General features: G+C 53.9%; 4 protein-coding genes across 21 annotated transcripts in view; 3 read left to right on the forward strand and 1 right to left on the reverse strand.

The window, feature by feature from the left end:
• DOCK3 (dedicator of cytokinesis 3) overlaps positions 1-5281 on the forward strand; it is a 296560-nt gene extending 291279 nt beyond the window's left edge. For 10 of the 12 annotated variants that reach the window (XM_072941347.1, XM_072941349.1, XM_072941351.1 and 7 more), the window contains 3 exons: positions 781-903; positions 1430-1512; positions 2284-5281. In XM_072941347.1, coding sequence (XP_072797448.1) covers positions 781-903; positions 1430-1512; positions 2284-2793 — 716 coding nt within the window. In that variant the 3' untranslated portion in view covers positions 2794-5281. The remainder of the gene's footprint in view (positions 1-780; positions 904-1429; positions 1513-2283) is intronic. The other 2 variants (XM_072941354.1, XM_072941355.1) reach the window with 1 other exon arrangement.
• Positions 5282-6415: 1134 nt separating this feature from the next.
• On the forward strand, positions 6416-9958 carry MANF (mesencephalic astrocyte derived neurotrophic factor). Its single transcript, XM_006196356.4, has 4 exons — positions 6416-6572; positions 7275-7402; positions 8207-8348; positions 9531-9958. The coding sequence occupies exons 1-4, from the start codon at positions 6488-6490 to the stop codon at positions 9713-9715; spliced, it is 540 nt and encodes a 179-aa protein (XP_006196418.1). The 5' UTR covers positions 6416-6487; the 3' UTR covers positions 9716-9958.
• Positions 9959-12041: 2083 nt separating this feature from the next.
• On the forward strand, positions 12042-15189 carry RBM15B (RNA binding motif protein 15B). The gene has a single exon (XM_031686496.2). The coding sequence runs from the start codon at positions 12204-12206 to the stop codon at positions 14895-14897; it is 2694 nt and encodes an 897-aa protein (XP_031542356.2). The 5' UTR covers positions 12042-12203; the 3' UTR covers positions 14898-15189.
• Positions 15190-18528: 3339 nt separating this feature from the next.
• The window catches only part of DCAF1 (DDB1 and CUL4 associated factor 1), a 73265-nt gene continuing 68083 nt past the window's right edge, over positions 18529-23710 (reverse strand). For all 7 annotated transcript variants that reach the window (XM_072941361.1, XM_072941358.1, XM_072941363.1 and 4 more), the window contains one exon: positions 18529-19505. In XM_072941361.1, coding sequence (XP_072797462.1) covers positions 19447-19505 — 59 coding nt within the window. In that variant the 3' untranslated portion in view covers positions 18529-19446. The remainder of the gene's footprint in view (positions 19506-23710) is intronic.

Consider the following 23710-nt stretch of genomic DNA (forward strand, 5'->3'; position numbering starts at 1 on the left):
CACTCTCCCCTGCATCTGTAGCATGTGGGTGCCAGGAACCTGGCCTCTCTGTGTGCCCAAAAGCGCCCACAGACTCCACAGCCCTCCTTCCTCCTGGGAAGCAGTAGGTCCTGCTGGACCTGAGCTGTGGCTCCTCGGCTTTACACTCTTTCCTCCAGCGGGCACAGTGAATACCAGTCCTTGCCTCGAAAACCCCTCTCTGGATCCCAAATCTGGCCACGGGGCACAGAAGCATCAGGGATGGTCAGAGTGTGCATATTACCACAGGCCCTTTGGGGGGCAGCTCCTGGCCACGCAGCGGCTGTGGACGGAGGCAGTCTCTGCGCCCATCCTGCTCCCTGCGTTCCTGTTGGGCTGGGGCTCTGGGAGAGCCCTGACTCTTGATTCGGGTCAGAAGCTCCGCGGCTGCGCTCTGTTGTCTCAGTCTCGTCAGCCTGTTCTCTCTCCTCTTTTCTGTTCTCTCCTCTTCCTGGCAAATCTTGGAGGCTGCAGACGTTGACTCCTTGCTGTGCTTCACTCAGCACTTGTCTCATCCTGACAGCTCTTCAGACATCAGTTCACTTGTTGCCATCCTCTTACATGGCTCTGTCCCTGGCCACTCTCCCCTGTGGGCCATTGTGTATTGCTTGGCCAGCGTTTTTTGTCCCAGGGGCTGGCATGTCATCCCCATGTGTCCATCACAGTACACACCAGGAGAAGCCGTAGGCTGTAGGATGGGCTTCTCCCAGAGGGTGGCTCAGGAAGTAATGTCCCTTCATGCCATCTGTTTTCACCCTTCAGCGGTGCCAGCAGCCCCCAGCAGCTGGAGCCTGGATAGCGGAGCCCGAGAGGCCCAGCCATTCCTGTCTGCCCACATGGGGTGCATCCTGCCCCCCCCAGTGCCTCCCCGAAGCCTGCTGCATGGTAAGAAGACCTCCAGCGGGTCCCCCCAGGTAGTCCCTGGTCTCAGACCCTGCTCAGGGTCAAGGTCAGCAGCCCTCTAGGCTAAGACAGGCTGACTCAGCCAAGGAAGAATCATCCCCACCACAGAAAGGACCCTGCTGGGCTTTGGGGTCAGGAGGTGTCCAGGTGCAGCAGGTGAGCTCAGTAAGGCTTTTCTGACCCAGGAGGCTGAGGACAGAGGAACTGACTGTCAAGCTTAACAGTCACCAGCCCGTCATGGGCAGAGAGCTGCCACTGTCTGCGGCCTGTTGTTCTGCAGGCTCTGATGCACTTGACCTTCTTGACCTCCTGTGTGGTGTGGGGGTCTTTACTCCAGCAGCCTGTGTTTTGGAGAACTTGAGTGAAAAGAGAGCTTTTTCTGTGGCCTCCAGTGCTGAGGGGTCCGCAGGAGATGCTTTCCATGTCTGCCCAGTTGGCCCAGCAAGATGTGCCGACGTACAGCCCAAGAGGGGCCCTGGCTGAGGCTCTGGTTCTGTTCCCTTTGCAGGTCATTACTCCCTACACTTTGACGCCTTCCACCACCCCCTGGGTGACACCCCACCGGCCCTTCCTGCCCGGACCCTGCGCAAGGTAATGTACTGAAGTGACAGCCCCACCTGCTGTGAGATGGGTCATCTCATCTGCTGGGATCCCCCTGAGGTCCTCCTCCTCTGCTTCTGTCCCCAAGAGCCCAGCCTGGTAGAAGCTGGGGCAGGGCCAGAGCCACACTTGGGATGCAGGCGACCATTGTGTCCTGCAGCAGATATGATGGGGGCAGGGAGGTCAGAGGGTCCTGGAGACAGCAACACATGGTACTCGGAGTGTGTGGGTGGCGAGCAGAGAAAAGCCAGGGGGTTCTCTGCCAACACCACAGAAGTTCAAGAGGTAAAGAAACATTCCTGTGGCGGATCATAGGGCATCTTAAACTAGAATCCAGTCAAAACAAAAAGCATCAGGTACAAAACATTTATGAAAAACTCGTTAGTTTTTCTGCAAATTAGAAAAGACAGATTTTAGCAGCAGAATGCACTAATCTGATCCATGGCCCCCCAAGGTTCTTTCTACCCTCCCCAACTGGCCTGACGACCCAGCCTTTCTGTCCGTACCCCAGAGCCACAGCCAGCGGCCTGGGATGCCCAGCAGCCAGGACAGGGCCATCTTTTGGTTGCAGGTGATTCTGGAGCTGCCCTGGCTTGCTGGGGACAGGGAGGAGCGAGGGGCTGCTGGTGACAGAACAAGAACCATTCTGTTGATGAGGTCACTTTAGAGCTCAGTAAAAAGCAGTCTTGATCTCTTCATGTGGTAGGCCGGTCAGCCTACCTGGAAATAGGGATCCTAACATTTCTCCCTTTTCTTTTGCAGTCACCCCTGCACCCTATCCCAGCCTCCCCCACAAGCCCCCAGTCAGGCCTGGATGGCAGCAACTCGACGCTGTCCGGCAGCGCCAGCAGCGGCGTGTCTTCCTTAAGTGAGAGTAACTTTGGGCACTCGTCGGAGGCCCCTCCTCGAACCGACACCATGGACTCCATGCCAAGCCAGGCCTGGAACGCTGATGAAGACCTGGAGCCGCCCTACCTCCCTGTCCACTACAGTCTCTCCGAGTCCGCCGTCCTGGACTCCATCAAGACCCAGCCATGCCGAAGCCACTCAGCCCCAGGGTGTGTCATCCCTCAGGACCCCATGGACCCACCTGCACTGCCCCCCAAGCCCTACCATCCCCGCCTGCCAGCCCTGGAGCACGACGAGGGTGTGCTGCTGCGTGAGGAGGCCGAGAGGCCTCGGGGCCTGCACCGCAAGGCGTCGCTGCCTCCTGGGAGCAGCAAGGAAGAGCAGGCTCGCATGGCCTGGGAGCACGGCCGAGGGGAACAGTGAGGGGCCGGGAGGCAGCTGGGACACCACCCTCAGTGAGCAGCTCGCCCAACCACTCCAGGTCTGAAAAGCAAGTTCCCCTGCAGGGAGCCAGAGAGGCCTGGCACTCAGGAGAGAACCACCCCGAGTCTACGTTCTACTGCCGTGAACTCGTGTGTTGCCATGTACAGAGGCCACAGCAGCATGAAGGGTTGTGGCTTCTGTTTTTATTTCATTTTCTACATCTCCATTTCTATGGGTTTTCCTTTTTCCCTTGTGCAGTAGATGCTTTCTTCCTCCTGCAGTTCCAGACCACGTGGAGCTATGTGGAGATATTGCACAGACAGAATTGCTTTGCAGCTTTCCCGGGCCCTGGGAGTAGGAACCCAGGCCTTCCCTCCAGGGTAGAGACGCACAGAAGAATGGAAATTGCACTAGGAACCTCTTCCTTTGCTGTGTGGACAGAAGAGCTCATGGTTGTATTCAGGGATTGCAAGGACCACGTGGACTACATGTCACAGGTGGACAAGGGGGCTACAAGCCATTTTGCACAAATGCCTGCCCACCTGCCTGCTCTTCCATCCAGGAGTGTGTGACTGAGGGGCTGGTTGGGCCAACCTGCTGGCTCAGGCATGTGACCTGGCCTAACTGCACACCCGGGCACACTGCCAGGCTCCTGTGGGCCAGCCCTGCCTCCTGCTCTACCTTGGATTTTTCCCTCCATCGTTTTTATTTCTGACCATTTGCTCCCCTCCACTCTTAATACATCCCATGCCCTGCAGAAGCCCCCTTGGCAAACGGATCTACAGTAGTTATCTCCGACCCTCTGGGGCTTGAATTGGGGTGTGAAGTCAGAGGGACTACCCTAGCCACCTTCCTCCCCAGGGCCCGGGTGGCCATGTGTTGAGAGATGAGTTGATATAGGAGGGAGGCTGAGGTGTGGCAGGGGCCGGAAATCCTCTGAGCTTTCAGAAGTGGCCAGAGTGCCTGTCATCTAGCTCCTGAATCAGGGATTTTCAGCACTACCTCCAAGCAGTGGGGTTGTCTGCCCAGCCAGGCTTCCAAGGCCTGAGGACTTGTGGTCAGGTCAGCAAGCTCTTGGGTAAAAAGGGTAGGAGGGAGCGTCTCCTTTTAGAAGCAGAAGCCACACAGGTTGAACCGTCCTCTCCCAGTGGCCAAGCGCAGGGCCCCCGCTCCAGGCCCATGGGGACCACCACTCAGGGTTCAGGGCGGGCAGGAGGGCAGCTTCTCCAGCCTCCCCAGTCTGTTGGGCAGAAGACAGTGGTGTCTTTATAGGAAACTCTTTCAAGTCAGGGCACTGATTTTCCTCTTGCTTTATTATTTGGGGAGATAGGGTAGGGTGGTAATTAGTATTTTACCAGGGTGCTTCTAAGTTATTTAAAAAAAAGTCTACAAAACATTGTTTTCTCTCATTTGCTTGTGTTCACAACTTTTTTGGTCACAAGGCTGCCTTCTTGCTGAGCAGGTGTATTCTCTCCTAAGTCCTCTTCTGCTGGCCCATCTGACCTCCATGGGCAGGGTGTTTTATGCTTGTAAACAAATGCCAGCTTGTTTTAACAGGAATGCCAGCAAGGTACGTATGAGGAAAGATGGGGGCCATGTTACCTTCAGGGCAGCTGGGAGTGTTCACCACCAGTCTGGGTCCTTTCTGATACTGTAAGGGTGACCCCAGGCAGAGTGGGTCAGTCCTGGCAGCCCTACCTCGCAGGGCAGGGCTGGACCATCTGGTGTTCACAAGTGTGGCAGTCAGTGGGGACTAGCTTTGGATTTCTTTGGTAGGAGGGCATCTTTAGATTTTAGGGCACTTCTGAACCTCAATCCCTGGACAAGGCAGTCATCATGTAAGAACATCTAACTTGTCCACCTGGTGACACGGGAGGGTAGAGAGGGGAGTGTGGGTTTATTTGGCCTTGCCTCATGCAAGGTGAGCCAGGTCTGTTTTCCCTCTCCACTTTCCCTAATTGGATGAAAAGGACATGTTCCAGAACCCCCCCCCCTTTTTTTTTGGAGAATCAGCCAGTCTGAGGGGAAGTGGGAGGCCAGAGATGAGAATCCTCTGAAATGATTGTGAAATACTAATTTTCATTCTTTCAAGCTTATTTGTAAATACCTATTTGAATGCTGTGTATTTGTACAGGAATTTGAGCAAAAAATGTATAGAGTGTGATGTCCAATTGGTATTCAGCCCTATAAATGTTTTTAACCTCAGCATTCTGTGCTTATTTAAAATAAGAAAACTTCTAACCATTTCTTTTGTGTATTTATGTTTAAAATAAGAAATGATTTAAAAATGATCTTACCTTTACCAGAGAGCAAAGTTCAAAGAAAAAAATTTGTACTAGTGTCCTAAGAGGTATTTTACTGTATATATTGTGGTAGCATGTTCTCAATCCAACAAGTAATGTGAATTTTAGATGTAAATATCTGCCACTTGATTTCCCTACTCCCTTGACTGCTGTTATGTGAATTAAAGATGAATACCTGATACTGATCCACTGAATTCACTGAATGGGAGCAGCGCAAGTGCCCCTCTCCAACCCTTGTCGCTGGGCTCCAAGCCCCATAGAAACCTCGTTTCTACCCTGAGCACAGAGCCAACCTTTCCCATGTCCTGCCTTCGAGAACAGCCAGCCAAGGAGGACACCCCCTCCGAAGCCTGTCCGCTGACCCACAGGACCCTGCTCCGGAGGCGCCCTCGGCTGCCGGGGCCCTGAGCACTCGGCTGGGAAGCAGAAGGCGGCGGGCCAGCGAGCCGGGCCAGGCTTCCGGAGCTTGTGAGGAAAACGGGGTGCTCTTCCCAACGTGGGACAAACCTCTGAAGCCCCCGACAACCCGCAGTGAGGCGGGACGGTTCAGATCCCAACACCACACAACTAGCCCTGACCTGGGCTGCTCTGAGCTCTGGGACTGCAGCCCCGACGGGAGCCTTCCTGTGGGCCGTCCTCCAGCCCAGAGTCTGTCCACCCCGGCCGGGGTCCTTCTGTCGGAACGGGCGAGGCGGGCTCCAGCCACCCGCGGCTCAAGCGAGTGGGCACCTGAGCTGCTGGGGAAACTCGGCCACGGTCATCCCGCCTCGCAGGTGCTCCTCAAAGGCCGGGTCCCCCGCCCACGCGATCGTTTTTTAAAAAATAAAGAAACCTCTTCAGAGCGTTGCCTGCAGCCGGCCGCCCTCCCTACCCTGTCGGGTTATGGCTGACCCCAGAACCCATGACCTGCGCCACGAGTCGGCGCCTGGCCGGGGAGGTCGGCAAGGTTTTTCAGGCGGGCGTTGGGCCCAGAACAGGGCGTATGCTGGACAACTCAACAAGCTGCGGGGAAACGGCCGAATCCCACTTCAGCCCACGGTGCCCGGCCTCAGTCACAACCGCTGCCCGTACTCAAGATGGCCGCCTGAGCCGCTTCCGTCGCCTCTGTGGCCGCTTCCTGCGGGCTGCTCTGGTTCAATCAGCGGCCGACAACTGTCTAGGGCCGAGGGCGGGCGACCCACCAGCCAATGGGGAAGGGTAGCGTGGAGCCGCCGGTCTGGGCTCCGTGGCGCGTGGGCCAATGGGGGTGCGGCGTGTGGGAGGGGGCGAAGGCCTCCCGCCAATGGGGAGCTAGGGCGCGCGGCCGGGACCTGAGGCAGCGCCGCGCGGCGGGCGCGGTTCAGTCGGGCGGTGGCGGCGGCGGCGGCGGCGGCGGCGGCGGGTGGTGGAGGATGTGGGCTACGCAGGGGCTGGCGGTGGCGCTGGCTCTGAGCGTGCTGCCGGGCGGCCGGGCTCTGCGGCAGGGCGATTGCGAAGGTGCGGCGAGGTCGGGGTCCGTGCGCTGTGGCCGGCCAGGCGACGGCGCTGAACCCAGTCAAGCCGTGGGGCCGCCGAGAGGCTTGGGCTGGAATGGGCGGGGGTGGCGGCGGCGGCCGGCCCCAGAGGGGTCCTGCCGAGTTGGGGCCGACGCCGGGCCTGGAAGATATTTCTTGGACCTAAAAAGCATTGGTTCGACGAGAAAAAGTTGGAACCAGATCGTTGAGAAAACTTGGCCTGAAATTGAGATAACGCCGGAGTTTTGGTCCTTTCCCATCACTGGGCAGAGGCTCTCGGGAGCGGCCCTGGCCCGGTCGGGAGTCCTAAGGGCCGGCCTTCGGCACCGCGCCTGGTCTGGTAGGGTTGCAGAGCCGCATTTCAGGGTTCGGTATTGTATTTGGAAATGAGCAGCATTTGGATCATTTTCCTCTTCGGCCTCCAGTTTGTCCATTATGAGGGTCACAGTGAGTCCATCTCAAGGACACGTGTTCAGTCTCGGCTTACACTTTATGGAAAGAGCAGACAGAAGGCGTTTGTGGGTCATTAGGTGATGCTCGTTCCCCGCATGCCTTGGGTGTGCCAGGGGACCCAGCAACCTGGAGCCCGGTTCTGTCCACCTGTGGGCACGTGAAGAAATCCGGTGATGGAAAAACTCACCCCTCTCCATGTTTGCTGAGCATCTCCCTTCCCTCTCTTTTCCAGTTTGTATTTCTTATCTGGGAAGATTTTACCAGGACCTCAAAGACAGAGATGTCACATTCTCACCAGCCTCTATTGAAAAAGAACTTATAAAGTTCTGCCGTGAAGCAAGAGGCAAAGAGAATCGGTTGGTGAGTAGCCTTTTGACCCTCCCCAGGCTGGCCTTAGCCGGCGTTTAACCCTCGGCTTCACCAGCCTCTGAGTTAAAGGTCCTGCCCACTTGTCTGTTCAGGAGGCCAGCTGCTCTCTCAGTGAACTAATGTGGGAGTGAAGTGCTTCCCGTATTCTGTAGGTGTGATGTTACCCTCTTACTATTGATTAAGCATCTGTTTACTGTGTGCTGTGCACCAGGACTACCAGGGAGAGAAATGATAGACAAATGATGCAGTGGGATGGGTGTCATGAAGAAAATGGACCAGAGTGGTATGGTAGAGGGGGTGGGTGCTGATTTAGACGAAGTAGTCAAGAATTCTTCTGAGAAAGGGTCATCATTGTGGTGGGGGAAGAGCATCCCAGGCAGAGGGACCAGCTAGTGTGAGTGCCCAGAGGCCAGAAGTCTTGGCATGTGTGAGAACCGAAAAAGATAACAAAGTGCACACTGGGTAGATCGGGGCTGAACTGAGGACGAGAGCCCTAATGAAAAGATAGCTTTTGTAGCTTTAATTTCTCTGGCAGTCTCTGGTTTGTCTGTCTTTCTGTTTAAAGGTTTGAACCCTGGTGACTTTTAAATTCATCCGGTGGCTGTCAGCTCTGGGACCAAGTGTGTAGTGAGAGCCTGGGGTTGACACTGACTGAATCTGACTGCCAGTACAGGCGGGGACATGGGAGAATGAGGCCCTGGCAGAGAAAGAAAATGTTTTGAGATGTCAATACGCTTTGGAGGAGATGGCTCTCGAGTAGCACCTCCTGAAGGCCATTGTCCTTTCTTGCTGCAGTGCTACTACATTGGGGCCACAGATGATGCAGCCACCAAGATCATCAATGAGGTGTCGAAGCCCCTGGCCCACCACATCCCTGTGGAGAAGATCTGTGAGAAACTCAAGAAGAAGGACAGCCAGATCTGTGAGCTCAAGTACGGTGAGTGTGGCCAGGCCTTGTGCAGGCAGCACTGTAGCCCTTCTGTGCTCCGGCAGTGATGGACTTGACTTTCTGGCTGGGGAGGCACGGGGAACTAGAGCCTCTGTGAGTGTGCCACGTGGCCTGGTAGGTGGTGCCCATGGTGGGGGTGGGGGGTGGCCTCAGGGTAGAGGTCAGAATCAGCCTCTTTGAGGAGGTGACACTTCAGCAGACTCTGAAGGAGGCAGGGGGTTAGCCCAGGGCACAATCAATAGAAGAGCATTTCAAAGGCAACCCAGTGGCATGACAGGTGGGTGGTCAGGTCACAGAGGGCAGGTGAGTGAAGATTTGGCTTTTAGTCTGAGGAAAGATGGGACTGTTAGTTTTGGAGCACAGAAGGGATGTGGGTTGACTGGGGTTTAACAGGCTTGTCCTGACAATAAGCGCTGAAGGCCCAGCGATCTTTATTTTAAGAAGAAGTGCTGCGTTCCATCAGGCAAGCCCAAGGTTATGGGCTCACGGCATCTCGCTGAATAAGTCCCTGGTGGAAAAAACACTCCAGGTCTTCAGAAAGTCAGGGGCAGGAATATTGTCCTCTTCTGTAAAATTTTAAAACGGCACCAACATATTTCATTGTGAATTGAGTGTCCAAGGGCCTGTGTTTGCCCATGTGCCTCAAGGATTCCAGGTCTTCTGAGAGTGATCCTGGTTCAGTGCTGATGGCTCAAGGTCTCTCCATGGTCACAAGTGGTTATGGAGAGTGAGCTCCTAATTCAAACGGGCCTGACCAGGGCCTGTGTTGGGAAACTGGGGCTAGGGGATCTGTCTACTCTGTCACGCTGTAGCTGTCCTACGGTGATGTGAGCTCTGTTCTGACTACGGAAGAGGCATTTGGAGTGGGAGCCACATTCCTCCTATACAGTTCCTCCTGTAAGGACCTTGTGGGCTCCATCCCTGTCCCTGGTGACACTGCACGTCTGTGGTGGACGTTGCCAGCATGAAACTCACCTTCCTGGTGAAGGGGCCTTGGCCAGTTGCCCCTCTTGGGGGCAGTGGTCACTGACACATGCATGTGTCTGGAAGTGTCTCTGCCCCTATGACCAGGAGGGCTGCTTGTTTAAGGGATGGTTTGGTTGTGCAGGACTATTGGGGGTCCCAGGCTGCTCCTGCCCAGCTGGTTACTCTCCCTGCTCTCACCTCCAGACAAGCAGATCGACCTGAGCACAGTGGACCTGAAGAAGCTTCGGGTTAAAGAACTAAAGAAGATCCTGGACGACTGGGGCGAGACGTGCAAAGGCTGTGCAGAAAAGTCTGACTACATCCGGAAGATTAATGAACTGATGCCTAAATACGCCCCTAAGGCAGCCAGTTCACGGACTGATTTGTAGTCTGCCTGATCCCTGCTGCACCTGAGGGGAAAGCAGTTCATCTGTGTCTTCCCCAAACAGCCTTTTTGTAATTTATTTTTTAGGCCGGCTCCTGACAAAGTCAGGTGTGAAGCCTGGAGCTTTCCTGATGATGCTGGGTCTACAACATCCCCTTGTGGGGATTCACTTTGTTCTGTGGCCGGTTTACTCTAGGACTTCGAAGTGTGGGATTTTTTTATTAAAGGAAGAAAATTTCTAGCTGTCCTTGGAGAATTAAAGTGAATACTGAAATAGGATTTTACCCCTAATGAAGATTTCACCGGTTTATGCTTTCCGGTTTACAGAGTTTTCAGGTATATTCACATTTGTCCCTCAGCCACCAGCCAGTACTGGAGATACCAGGGCAGGACAGGGGGACCAAGGCCTGCGGGGTTGTACAGGACTGGAGCAGGTCCTGGGGAGCAGGCTGGGCTTGATAACCCTAACCCTGCACGGACTATCTTACCCACATGAGAAAGGCTGACATCAGGGCTTGGTGTGAACCCTTGTGGAGGGGATGTGTAGTGTGGTTTTTCTGCAGTGATGTTTTCAATAACTGCAAATGTTCAGTACTGTCACATTTCTAAAGATGCTCTTGGCCTGGCTACCTCCACCAATCACTGTCCAGATCTTGCCATCTACTTGCTCATTTGGGTTTGTGGTCTAGTGTCAGTCCCAAGCCTCTGATGCCTAATTGGGATTTTGCAAGACTGGAAGGAGTTGGTTTGTACAACAAGCTGAGGAGAGGATGCCTTTTGCCTTTGTTTACCCAAGAGAAGTCTTAACAGTTGAGGTCCTGAGAGCTTGTACGCAGAGTGTCCCTAGTGTCTGATTTCTAAGTTGCTCTCTTTGGGGTTGGTGCTTGGGAAACCCAGTTGCCTGCGTGAGCTATGACTCCACAGAGACACTTCTGCTCCTCATACCTGCAGAGACCACCTGAAGGGAAGGACTAAGAAGCAGCACTTTCCAAGGAATTGCTTTGACCTCAGGTCACATCCTTTGTGCAGCGGATCCATTTGCCTATTGAAAGGGACTTCAGCCTGCTGTAAAGTCCACTAATGCTTGGCAGCAGCAAGCCCACATATTTCACCTCCACCGCACCATGTCTGAGGAAAGCGAGAAGGTGGAGCTGCTTCTCAGGCCAGGCCTTCCCTGTTAGGGGAATTAGAAGGGCTGTTAAGATTTAACAAGCATAGTATCCTGAGCCCCTGAAAGTGCTGGAGCCAGAAGTCTTAGAAGATGGAGCTGTCTCCCCTTACCACCCTAGGTCTGTGTTTCTGTGGCCCCCATGTCCTCCAGGCCACACTGAACAGGGAAAACAACCCAACTACTACCACCCTAGGGCTGATAGCCAAGGTTATCTCTGCAGGGCTTAACTCCTTTCTGGAATATTTCCCGAGGCACGAAGTGTTACAGGTGTTACTTATGTTTCCTCTTGCACGTGCCTTAGTCATCAACAGGAGCTGCTTTCTGGTTGTGGGAGGAGGGAAGGGCTGTGGTGCTCTCTCCACTCCACACTTTCTGTGGCTGAAGTTGGGTCAAGTTCTGCTGCGAAGCCGCCACCAACTCTCCCTGGAGAATGAAAGCTTCCCCAAGGGGCTTGGACACGTGGGCAAGACTCCCGTCACCTTACCACCGGGAGAGGTAAGTGTTGCAAACCGAGTAACCACTGGGTTTGACCTCTTTGCCCGTGGCTCGGATGCCCAGAGCAGAGGGCAGGGCCCCGAGGCACCAAGGAGCCCGTTCCCACTCCAGGAACTGCAGGTTTACGATTCCGGGTTTCTGTGCCTGGGCCTAGATGGGCCTCTCCTTCCTGCATGCATAGCCAGAGTCCTCATGGCCTTTCTGGGGACCAATGCCGGTGAACCTGAATGCAGGGGGTCGGCGTGCGTCCTAGGGAGTGCCGTGTTTTGGTCCTCGCATTTGTCAAGCCCCGAGCCGAGTTAGGAGATGCCGTGGCAGGGTATGGGGGTCACCCAAGCCTAGTGCTGGAATTGAGGGGAGCACTATGTAAAGAGGGCGCTGGGTCAAGGCCTAGTACCCCCCCACGCCTACAGAGGCTGCCACTCCTTCACCCATCAGTGCGGGAGCCAGAGGCCGGGGTCTCGCAACCTGCTGAGGTCGGGGACCGCAAAAGCCAGCTCTCGAGGGCGCGGAGCTCTCGGCCGAGAGGTGGCGCCAGAGCTCACTGCGCGGCCGCGCTCGACCATTTGCCGCTGGGTCACGCGGCAGGGGGGCGGCGCAGCCGGATGACGCACGCACGCCGGAGCTCTCGCCCCGCCCGTACGGGATCACGTGGCCGGCGCAGCCTGATAACGCAACGCCCAGCTCCTGGGCTCCGCTCCCGCCCCGCCGCCGTGCCGAGTCCTTTTGTCCAAGATGGCGGCGCCGGGGGCGCTGCCTCCTCGGCCGCCGCCGCCGCCGCTTTGAGGGGCCTGCGGGCCGCCCGCCCGCCTGCCGCGCCGGCGCCATGAAGAGGCAGAGCGAGCGAGACTCGAGCCCGAGCGGGCGCGGCTCGTCATCGTCGGCCAAGCGGCCGCGGGAGCGCGAACGGGAGGCGGAGGCGGGCGGGCGGCGGGCGGCGCACAAGGCCTCGGGCGGCGCCAAGCATCCCGTTCCAACGCGGGCCCGCGACAAACCTCGCGGTAGCGGGGGCAGTGGGAGCGGGCATCGCGACGGCCGCGGCGCCGGGGACGCGAATCACCGTGCGAGCAGCGGCCGCTCCTCCGGGTCGGGCGCCGGTGGCGGGGGACGAGGTGGCAAGGCCTCAGGGGACCCAGGCGCTTCAGGGGCTTCGCCCCGCGTGTCTCCACTGCCGCCTCCTCCACCACCACCCGGGGCCGAGCCTGCGGGTCCTGGCTCGTCGGCGGCCGCACCCGAGTACAAGACTCTGCTCATCAGTAGCCTGAGCCCCGCGCTGCCCGCCGAGCACCTCGAGGACCGGCTCTTCCACCAGTTCAAGCGCTTCGGAGAGATCAGCTTGCGCCTGTCGCACACGCCTGAGCTGGGCCGCGTGGCCTACGTGAACTTCCGGCACCCACAGGACGCGCGTGAGGCCCGCCAGCACGCCCTGGCCCGCCAGCTGCTGCTCTACGACCGCCCGCTCAAGGTGGAGCCGGTGTACCTGCGCGGCGGCGGTGGCGGCGGCGGCGGCGGTGGCGGGAGCAGCCGCCGAAGCAGCAGCAGCAGCGCCGCCGCCTCCACGCCACCCCCCGGACCACCCGCGCCTGCCGACCCGCTCGGCTACCTCCCACTGCACGGCGGCTACCAGTACAAGCAGCGTTCGCTGTCCCCAGTTGCCGCCCCACCACTGCGGGAACCCCGCGCCCGCCACGCTGCCGCAGCCTTTGCCCTGGATGCTGCCGCCGCCGCCGCCGTAGGACTGTCCCGGGAGCGGGCCCTGGACTACTACGGTCTCTACGACGACCGCGGGCGCCCCTACGGCTACCCAGCCGTGTGTGAGGAGGACCTGATGCCTGAGGACGACCAGCGGGCCACTCGCAATCTCTTCATCGGGAACCTGGACCACAGCGTGTCAGAGGTGGAGCTGCGACGGGCTTTCGAGAAGTACGGCATCATTGAGGAGGTGGTCATCAAGAGACCCGCCCGTGGTCAGGGTGGTGCGTACGCCTTCCTCAAGTTCCAGAACCTGGACATGGCCCATAGGGCTAAGGTGGCCATGTCAGGCCGAGTGATTGGCCGCAACCCCATTAAGATAGGCTATGGCAAGGCTAACCCCACCACACGCCTCTGGGTGGGTGGCCTGGGACCTAACACCTCACTGGCAGCGCTAGCCCGGGAGTTTGACCGCTTTGGGAGCATTCGGACCATTGATCACGTCAAAGGGGATAGCTTTGCCTACATCCAGTATGAGAGCTTGGACGCCGCTCAGGCCGCTTGTGCTAAAATGAGGGGCTTTCCCTTGGGTGGTCCCGACCGCAGGCTGCGTGTGGATTTTGCCAAAGCAGAGGAGACTCGGTATCCCCAGCAGTACCAGCCTTCACCCCTCCCTGTGCATTATGAGCTTCTCCCAGATGGATATACTCGGCACCGAAACCTGGACGCTGATCTGCGGGTGCGGGATAGGACCCCCCCACACCTCCTGTACTCAGACCGAGACCGGACCTTTTTGGAAGGGGACTGGACCAGCCCCAGTAAAAGCTCTGACCGCCGAAACAGCCTCGAGGGCTACAGCCGCTCAGTGCGCAGCCGGAGTGGTGAGCGCTGGGGAGGAGATGGGGACCGGGGCCTGCCCAAGCCCTGGGAGGAGAGGCGGAAGCGGAGGAGCCTTTCCAGTGATCGCGGAAGGACAACCCACTCCCCTTATGAGGAACGGAGCAGGACCAAGGGTGGTGGGCAGCAGGCGGACCGAGGCTCTGACCGCACCCCTGAGCGCAGCCGCAAGGAAAACCACTCCAGTGAAGGGACCAAGGAATCCGGCAGCAACTCCCTCAGCAACAGCAGACACGGGGCTGAGGAGCGGAGCCACCACCACCACCATGAGGCTCCAGACTCTTCCCACGGGAAGAAGACACGAGAGGGCGAGCGCAATCATCGGACCATTGAGGCTGAGCCCAAGCCTCTCGAAGAGCCAAAACACGAGACCAAAAAGCTCAAGAATCTTTCAGAGTATGCCCAGACACTGCAGCTGGGTTGGAATGGGCTTCTAGTGTTGAAAAACAGCTGCTTCCCGACATCTATGCACATCTTAGAGGGGGACCAAGGGGTTATCAGCGGTCTCCTCAAAGACCACACTTCTGGGAGTAAGCTGACCCAGCTGAAGATTGCCCAGCGCCTTCGACTGGACCAGCCCAAGCTCGACGAGGTCACACGACGCATCAAGCAGGGGAGCCCCAATGGCTACGCAGTGCTCCTAGCCACCCAGGCTTCCCCCAGTGGGCCTGGCACTGAGGGGATGCCCACGGTGGAACCAGGCCTACAGAGGCGGCTTCTCAGGAACCTGGTCTCCTACTTGAAACAGAAGCAGGCTGCAGGGGTGATCAGCCTGCCAGTGGGTGGGTCCAAGGGCAGAGACAGCACAGGCATGCTCTATGCCTTCCCGCCCTGCGACTTTTCTCAGCAGTACCTCCAGTCAGCACTGAGGACATTGGGCAAGTTAGAAGAAGAACACATGGTGATAGTTATAGTAAGAGACACAGCCTAGCCCAAACCTGTCTTTTCCAGCTCCACGTTTGTGTCACAAAAGCAGTTATTTTAAAATCTGAATCATCCGGTGGGTTATTTCAGTTCATTTGGTAGGGGACCAAAGTCCTGTCCCCCACCAAAGCTAAGTTCTTAGGTTTTGGGGGGTTTTTTTTACAGTGATGAGAAGGGACTCCTGTCATGTTGGTTTCTAGTGTACGAGATCCTGTCTGCTGTGTTCTGTATTTTTTTATTTTTTGACTAACTGTATGGAAAGCTGTCAGTAAAGCCTTTGTCAGAGGATGGATTTTTAATCCCGCTCAGCTCCTGGTTTAATCACGTTTTTGTTTTTGTTTTTGTTTTTTGTTTTTTTGCTCAAAGAATGGAAGGCTTTTCCCCGCTACATGCACACAAATGCCCTGTCATCTTTCCACCACTGGCATAGCTCACCGTCCTGCTGCACTAGTCGGTCTCAGCCCTTCAGATCTTTGGGCTGTCAGGACTATGTTCACATTTTTTAATCTTGGCTGAGAGCAGGTGGATTTCAGTCTGCACTCGACCCTGCCTTGCCAACCAGAGGACCCCACGCACAGGAAGGGGTTGAGCCTAAGTCTGTAGCCAGCAGCTGTGGTGGTTACTAGTTTTTGTTTTCCTGCCCCAAACTGTGTGTGTCCATCAAGCCTTTTTGAAGACAAGTAGTCTTTAGCAGTTGTGTGGTCTTCTAGTCATGGGAGGAGCAGTGCAATATTGATGTCAAGGGGTCTTGGTGCCATGGATCCGTGCGGCCTCCTTCTCTCGTTCAGCCTCCCTTCTAGCCTTAATGCAGCAGCCCAGGGATACTCAGTTGGAGACAGAGCTGCCTCAGACTCCCAGGGACACTGGAGACCAAATGCTGGAATGGAGGGTGGGAGGCAGCTTTCCTTGGACTTTTTGTTGAACTTTACCCGGTGTTTGAATTCTGGCTTTTCCTTTGGTTGGTTGGGGGTGACGTGTCAGTGGAGTGGGCCTCTGCCCAGTCTCTAGGGCTTTGTGGGAGACACTGAATCTCTGGGGCCCAAAGAGTTTTTGAGTGAGTACGGCGGGTTCGGAAGAGGCTGCTCTCCCCTGGGCAGGTGAGAGTGTGTGCCGAGGCCACCTGCCCTGCTGTCGAGGTGGGGACCACTGGGGGAGGTGCTTCTGTGGGGAAGCGTTGCATTGCCAAGGTGTTGGGCAGTGCTCGAGCTCAAAACCACTCCAGCTGAGTTGGGGAGGAATGTGGAGTCATCCTCAAGCTGGAAGGGAAAGATGGCTTGAAGGAGTCTTAAGTTCTGTGGCGACCTGTCTCTGCTACGGTAGTGTGGCCAGCGTTGGCAGAAAAAGCCAGCAGTGTCGGGTCAGGAAGGGAAATCAGTCACACAGCAACTGACACCATAGAGCACAGCCCAGACACTATTTCAGGATGTTTGTGGCAGTTCAGATGTTCCAAAAGGATCATTGTCAAGGGTGAGGGAGAACAGAAGCTCCAGTAAGGGAAACAAGTCCCTAAATGACCAGGAACTCTGGGTTCTGTTGACCATGCCATCCCCTGTCTAGGTCTGGTGACTACCCTGGCTGGCACGAGGCAGCACAGGTGACAACTCATGCGGTGGAAGCTGGGGCTCAGTGCGGACTGCGTGCAGAATGCACGCCTCTCCACAAGGACAGTGAGAGGTGTCTTTTCAAGACCTTGGAGATCTAAGGTAAACAAGGGAATGTGCCTGGGGGAAGCGCCGCTCACTGGGCTTCAGCTGGTGTTCACAACTGAGAACAAGCATGTTCGTAACGGAAAACATTAACATAAGGAAGTGTTATGTGCCTGTTTGTACTCGAGCTTTGGCCACAGCTGCCAGGTATCTGAGCACATCAGTGTGGGGCACAGTGGCACCATTCCGGGCAGGAGTGGGCCTCGCCTCGATTAGAGCAGATGAGGTAGGGGGTGTCTTGAAGGCACACTGACAAATGTCATGGGCACAGGTCACAGCCACCTTGCTGTATTTAAGCCTGAAACTTCTCTGGGCTGTTCCTTCATAAAGTGGGTGCTCAGGACCCAGAATAAATACTATGCCTCCTAGCTTTCCCAGACAGAAACCTAGAAAATCTGGTCAGAGAAGACACTTAAACCCTTGCCTTGTTCACCCTTCTTCAGGGATAGGTGCTTTCTGGCCCCAAAATGAACTAGAGTGTTGATGAAGAACCACAGCTACTGTGTGACTATCTCTCTTCCTTGGACCCTCTTCTCAACTCCTTCCTTCCTTCCTTTCGCTCTTAAAGACACAGCAGGTTCTGCGACCATCTCTCAGAAAGGCCTTGACTAGCACTAGGGGGATCGGTCAGGTGGTCAAGGCCCTGGCGGATGTATGACATGCCCCCAGGGAGAGGTTTAGCTGCAGGCACCCAGTGCCTCCACCTGTGGTTCTGGTCCTGTCTGAGGTGTGGCTTTAACGCAAAATTTGCATTGGTGTTCTGCTACTGTTCCACTGTTTCTTCCTGAGTTACTCAGAGCTCAAGCCCTGGCAGAGTAAGAGGGCTGATGTTTCCTTAGTCTCTTAGGGCACTTCCCTAAGGATGTGTTGTCAAGTCGACCAGGATTCTTCTTTCCTGTAGCAGGTCCCCATCTCCACCCAAGAGACCTGTGGGTGCTCCCAGCAGCTGCTGGCAGAGCTCAGGGAGACTGTCTCAGTTGAGTTGATGGCTAGAATATAATGCTTTTAGTACTTCTGGCTTTTAGCCTGTTTTCTTCTAATGCACCAGCAGGTGTTAGCAACCCCTTTAAGCTAAGGCCTCTGCTCTCTGGAGGACCAAGAGGTGCCTGAGTGACACAGGCCCACTTCCGCATGTGTCATACATGCACAGTGCTCTCTGAAGCCCAGCAGGGCTTTACTGGCCCCTGAGGAGTTTAGCTGTCTTGTCTTGGTTGTTTACTTCACAAGTTTGTCCTCTTTTCTCAGCAGAGGGAGAAAAATCTCTTTAGCTACATCATACCTGTAAGATAGAAACTGGGCAAACTCAGACTACGTTCTATTTATTGTGGGAAAGGTGGGGGTGGGGTGAGTGAAAAGGTAAGAGCACCTGGTCCTTTCCCTGGTGGTGGCACAGCTGAACCACAGGCCAGTTTTCAAGGCCTGTGAAGTACCTGCAAACCCAGCCCGCCCAAGCCCCACAAACTGCCAAAACTGAAGAAGTGCCCGGGTCTACTGTTGTAGTCCCTTAAAGGTACGGTAATGACAGTCACCCCACTACAGGGATGGCCAAAATGCTTTCACTCCTTAGCTTTGCCAACTCATTGCTCCAAAACTTCCCAGGACCCCTACCTTTCCAGCTCCACCAAATCTGTACTCCGGAGCTGCCTTCTTGATTCAGAACCCAGGATAGAGAGATGAGGTGTGCACACAGTGAACGATGCCCCGAGCACCTCCCTCAACCCCATGCCTGGTCCTTCTCCGGGGGAGAGCGGCAGGCCAGGGTGAGGCACTGTAACTAAGCTGCTTTTCTCCCCAGAGCGCTTTATTTGGGCAGAATGTGTTCTCACCACCGTGCTGGACTGCCTCTCCTAGAAGGCGTCCTCTCTATTGCCTGGCTAGCGCTGCAAGGAAAGGGACAGACCCCCACTTTGGTAAGAGAACAGGGAAAGGCCATAAACAAAGACAGACTTGTAGTTTATTTTGTATTTTTTTTAAATAAATACACTTTACATTAAAGAAAAAGGCCTTTGATTTGTAATTTCCACATTGGGGAGAAAGGGAAGAAAAAAAGATTTTTGAAAAACTGAATCACAAAGAAAAATAGAGGGAGTGAACTTATATCCTAAGTTCCCTCAACTCCACAAAAACCAATATCCACAACGACCTTGCTGCCCCCAAACTGAGAAGGTGGGTGAACCTAGGCATTTATTCAGCAAACAAGCAGTGCCTTCCTCCCCACCTCTGGCACCTCTGGAAGGAAAACAAATTATCCTGACAGCATATGAGGCAACAAAACAGGTTAAAAAATCATATATTATATTTATAATAAAATATTCTTAATCCTTATCAATTTAAGAAACCACGATTTTCCTTTTCATTTAAATATGTATGTAAAAATGCCTCTATATTGTTCTTTAGACATCATTTTCTTCCACAGAAAATGAAGTGCAGGGACAAGAGACCTGGTGGATATAAGTTCATACCCTCAGTTATAAATGCCTTTTTTTTTTTCTTTTTAAGTTTTATAAAAAACTATTTCTTGTTCTTTAAGTAAAGAACATTATACAAAGAAAATATATTGTGAAATAACCCCAGAGACATGTTTTTTTTCCCTTGAGGAAAGATATGTCCATCCTAGGAGAAGGGGGAAGCAGAATAGGGCCTAACCCCTGCTGTCTTTTTTTTTGTGGTTGTTATTGTTTTTAGAAGGACCCTCAAGATTCCAGTGAGACTCTCTAAGCTATAATCCTCTGAATGCAGGGCATGCAGTTCCTTAAAAGAGCCCTGGGAGAAGGGGAAGGGAAGATGTTCTGAATTCATTTGACTCAGTTTCTCGCCTGCCAAGAATCTCTTCCACGTGGTGATGGCTCCTCACTCATTTAGAGATAGAATGATGTCATCTTCCAAATCAGAGTTGTCAGAGCTGTCGGCTGAAAGGTAAGAAAAGGGAGAGACTAGATTATGCACTAGGCTTACAGGAAGCTTTCTGAAGAAGGCAGCACCTACATACACATACATTTATGCCTGAGCAAGGTTAATTACCAGTTTCCAGAAAGAAAACACATCAATTAACTCCTTGGAGCTGGCTCTGGAGAATATACTGTTTTGGTGATGGTGGTTCCCCTGGGACCTCTCGCTTGCTTACCTTTCAGAGGGCCTGGACATGGTGCCCTCTGCTTCCTAGAGGTTCTTCCTCCTGCCTGGAAGGCCCTAAAGGGACCAGGCAAGCCCGCGCTAAAGCTTTCACTCATGGTGCTTTGGCTGCAGCGGGGTTGAGGGCTGCACTGAGTGAGCCCATGTAGTCCTTTGGCCTCCAGAGTCCTTCAGGGGTGAGCACAGGCCTGCCTGACCCCTAAGACCACTAAAAAGACAGGCTGGCCCTGAGCAAAGATGAAAGTTCTCTTAAACTCCTCCACCACTCTGTTCTCAGAAGACCTCATAAAGGCAGAGATACTCAACCCAGGATTCATTCCTCTGCAATTTCTGAATATAATCTGCAAGGAACAAATTCCCCAGAAGGTACAGGCCAGCATGCAGCAATACCAGAGAGGGAGTGCCTAGGAACACAGGGCTGGAAGCCAGCAGTGGGTAGCTGTGACACCCTGGAAGGTGGCACTGTGTCTCTGGTACACAAGGAATCTTCTGCTTGACCCTCTGCCTTCCAGGCAGTGAAGAGACCACATGAACACCTGGAAGGATCCATTAAGGGGTGACACTAAGCAGTAACAGAAAGAACCCTCAAAATGAGGTAGATACATCTAGCTGATGATGGAAATCGGACAGAAACATAGGAGCTAGCTCTAGTATTTGTTGAGCGAAGGTAAAGGGAAGGTCTCAGTGCCCATTTGGATCACTCAGCTCAGGAAACTGAACAATTTTAACAAGGTCCCCAGGGAAGTGGGAAGACATCCTGAGCTGGAGCCCTGCAAATGCCCACAGGCTCTGAGGTTCCTCTGTGGAGAGGGACAGCCAGTGGTTCCAAAGAAACCCTCATCAGCCCTTTCCCAGATAACCTGAGAGACTCCACTCGAGGAAAGCTGAGGAAGAACTGCGTGTTCCCAAACCTTCATTCACTACAATCTCCTTTAGGAAGAAAACTGGAAGTGGATAAAGTAAAACTAAGGAAAGTAGGGCTGTGATTTAAAAGAAAAAAAAAGTCCTGAAAGTAAGCAAAAGAGTTGGCTGGGATAGAAAAAAATTTAAACAAAAAGAAAACAGAAAAAAAAAAAAAGATGGCTGGGAATAAAAAACCAGTGTTCCCTGGGTCTAAAGGATGCAAGCACGGCCTGACTTCACAGTGAGGAGTGGGGAAAACAGGACAGAGATCAAACTAATACCTGACACAGCCAAACCACAAACTAGGCCTTGTCGGCTTCCTTACTGAAGGACCTCCAGGAGGAAGTGCCAGCACGGAAGGGGGAGAAGCAGAGGCAGCACCGTGTCCCGGCCCACGGGATTGGGAAGAATCCCCCGGTGCTCATGCGACCTATGAACCGACAATGCAAGCCCCACCTGCCTAACAGTATCTAACCGTCAGGCGTAGAGCCACTAAGAATTAAGAGTCTTCACAGCTGCATCTCATCTAAGGACTAAATGCAGCCAAAGGAGAACACCACCACAATCATCTTTAAGCAAATAACCGTCAGGCACAGGATTAACAGAACCCTCGGTCAGGCACCGACTCCCCTCCTGGTGGTCAGGTGGCAGGTCACTCTCTCTACCTTCTTTAGCCTTCTCTCATCCTCCAAATGCTGAAGAGACCCAACCCCGGACTCTGGTCGGGACCTCTCCCTCTGAAAGGCCCTGGAGGCAAAGGCAGTTGATGTTACAGTCAGTCCCTGCAATGTGCAACCTCTTGCTCTACAACATACAGGCTTTTCAAAGGAGGGCAGAGCAGACAAACACAAAGACCTCAGTGTCAAGGTATTTCTCTTCTGAGGGCCGGGGTTTTGCATCTGAAATCTATCACTGGGTCTCTGTGGGATCCAAGGCTTACGCCAGGTTAAGTGTGGGGCACATGGGTGTGGTTTTCTATAGTCAACAGTGGCTTTTATCACACACTAAAGGGGCTCCATAAGCCCCAAAAGCTTAAGAGCTAACGCTCTAGATGATTAGTGTGAGGCAGGTGGTAAACCCAGGGTACAGAGGCTGCCGCCGTCTGCTCTGCTGTGAGCCGCTGTCGGTCTCTACAGGTAAGGAGCAGTGGAGGACGCACGCTGCCACCTCGGCGTCGCCACCTCAGTTCTAGCCCCCAAGCTGCCATGTCCTCACACTGTCACCTACAATGGCATTTTCACATAAATATTCCCACCAAGTTAAAGTAACATTCTTACTGCTGACTGACAGAAATGAGAGTTCTCCACATTACCTCTTGGGCTTGAAAGAAGGCATGTCCTAGACTAAACAGTTAAAGGCTGAAGGAGGCAGTAATGCTACAGGCCAAATACAAACTTAGTGGTTTTATATTCAAATTGAGAATGGAAAAAATCAGTGATACTCTTAGGTCAGGGGTACCAGCTGCTTCCCTAACCTACTTTATTACTTGTAATTGAAGGGAAACAGAACTTGTGCCCCACATCACAGATGACAAGAAAGTTCACTAAAACTTGCCCTTTTATTCCCATCAATACTGTCAAGTGTCCCTTGCCCCTTAGTCCCTCTTACCTGGCTCTCTGACCATGGCCAGGGGCAAGGCAAGTCCTCCTCCACTGAATCACCTCAACCTCCAAGTATGAAAAAATGGAAGTTGGCAAACAGCAGATGGGGCAGATATAAGGAACTCCCACCCAGCCCCACAGAGCTTCCTCAAAATACAACTTCGGCAAGAAAGACAGTCTCCCCTAAGCCAACTGCCTTCAATCTTTGAGCACTAGAATGATGTATAAGGTTCATCCCAAAGAAAATGGATTCAGGTCACTGGGGACTAGGAGAATCTCTTAAATATGTGCTTAAATATATACAGCTAACTGCCCTCTCCTCCTACCACACACACTCCCATCCCAGCCCTCCCCTCTGCCACGAAACAAGCAATTACAAAAACCAAGCATCTACTCTGAAGAGGCCTGGTGTGTACTTTGCCTAGGCCAGCACAATGAAACTGTACCTGTGCTGTTCAGTGTGGTAGCCACGTGTCACTACTGAGCACTTGAAATGTGGACATGAAAATGAGGAAATGAACTTTTAACTGAATTAAAATTTTAATGGCCACAGGTAGGTAGTGGCTACCATGTTATGCGTAACACCTCCCGTGGCTGTGAGAACGCTAGCCAGGTTAGCTACATGAAAAATGGGTGGTCATCACAGGGAGGGCTCCCCCGTCAGGCAGGGCAGCGCTAGGAAGAACCAGAGCCACAGCAAGCAGGAATCTGTCAGCAGTGCCACATGTCACAGTGATGAGGCCAAATCTGCCCTCAAACAGAGCACAGCGCAGAGCTTGCAGGCTCTTAGAACTGCCAGCTGGTTTACCCAGGACCCGTTAGTAAAGTCAGAAAGCTTGACTTCAGAAAGCTGTTCTAATGGGAAAGTACTAGAAAAATTGGAGCTTGTTCTTCATAACTTGGAACAAGAAAGGGGGGAAAAAAGGAACAATACAGAAGCCAAAGAAAAACATTTGTCCCCTGGTCCTTAAGAGGGATTAGGCAAAAGCAGACAGGAAAGGGCTCTCCACAAGAGCGCTGTTATTTCTTTATAACTTTAGAAAGGAGAAGGTAGAGAACCCCCACGAGCAGCTGTGTCTGACGATGTCTGATGTTCTGCCTCTTGGGAGAATGACACTGTGGCCTTTTATTCTAAGGCTAATCCTCTGAAGCAGGGGTCGACAAACTATAGTCTGGGCCAAACAAAACCTGCCACCTATTTTTGTAAATAGAATTTTATTAGAACACAGCCACATCATTAATTTATGTCTTGTTTCTGGCTGCTCTCACACAACAGCAGAGCTGAGGAGCTGCAACACAAAACCAAAAATATTTACTGTCCAGCCTTTATAAAAGAAGTTTGTCAACCCCTGTTTTAAAGATAAAAGATAACAGCTATTTGGTTACACAGTCGTCATGACAGGAGTGCAGAGGATCAGAGATGTGAAACTGCTCTTCCTCGTAGGGCACAGAGCCCCGGCGCGGCTTGCCCTCTGGGC

Source organism: Vicugna pacos, chromosome 17 (assembly GCF_048564905.1).
Source record: "Vicugna pacos chromosome 17, VicPac4, whole genome shotgun sequence".
NCBI classification, from domain to species: Eukaryota; Metazoa; Chordata; class Mammalia; order Artiodactyla; family Camelidae; genus Vicugna; species Vicugna pacos.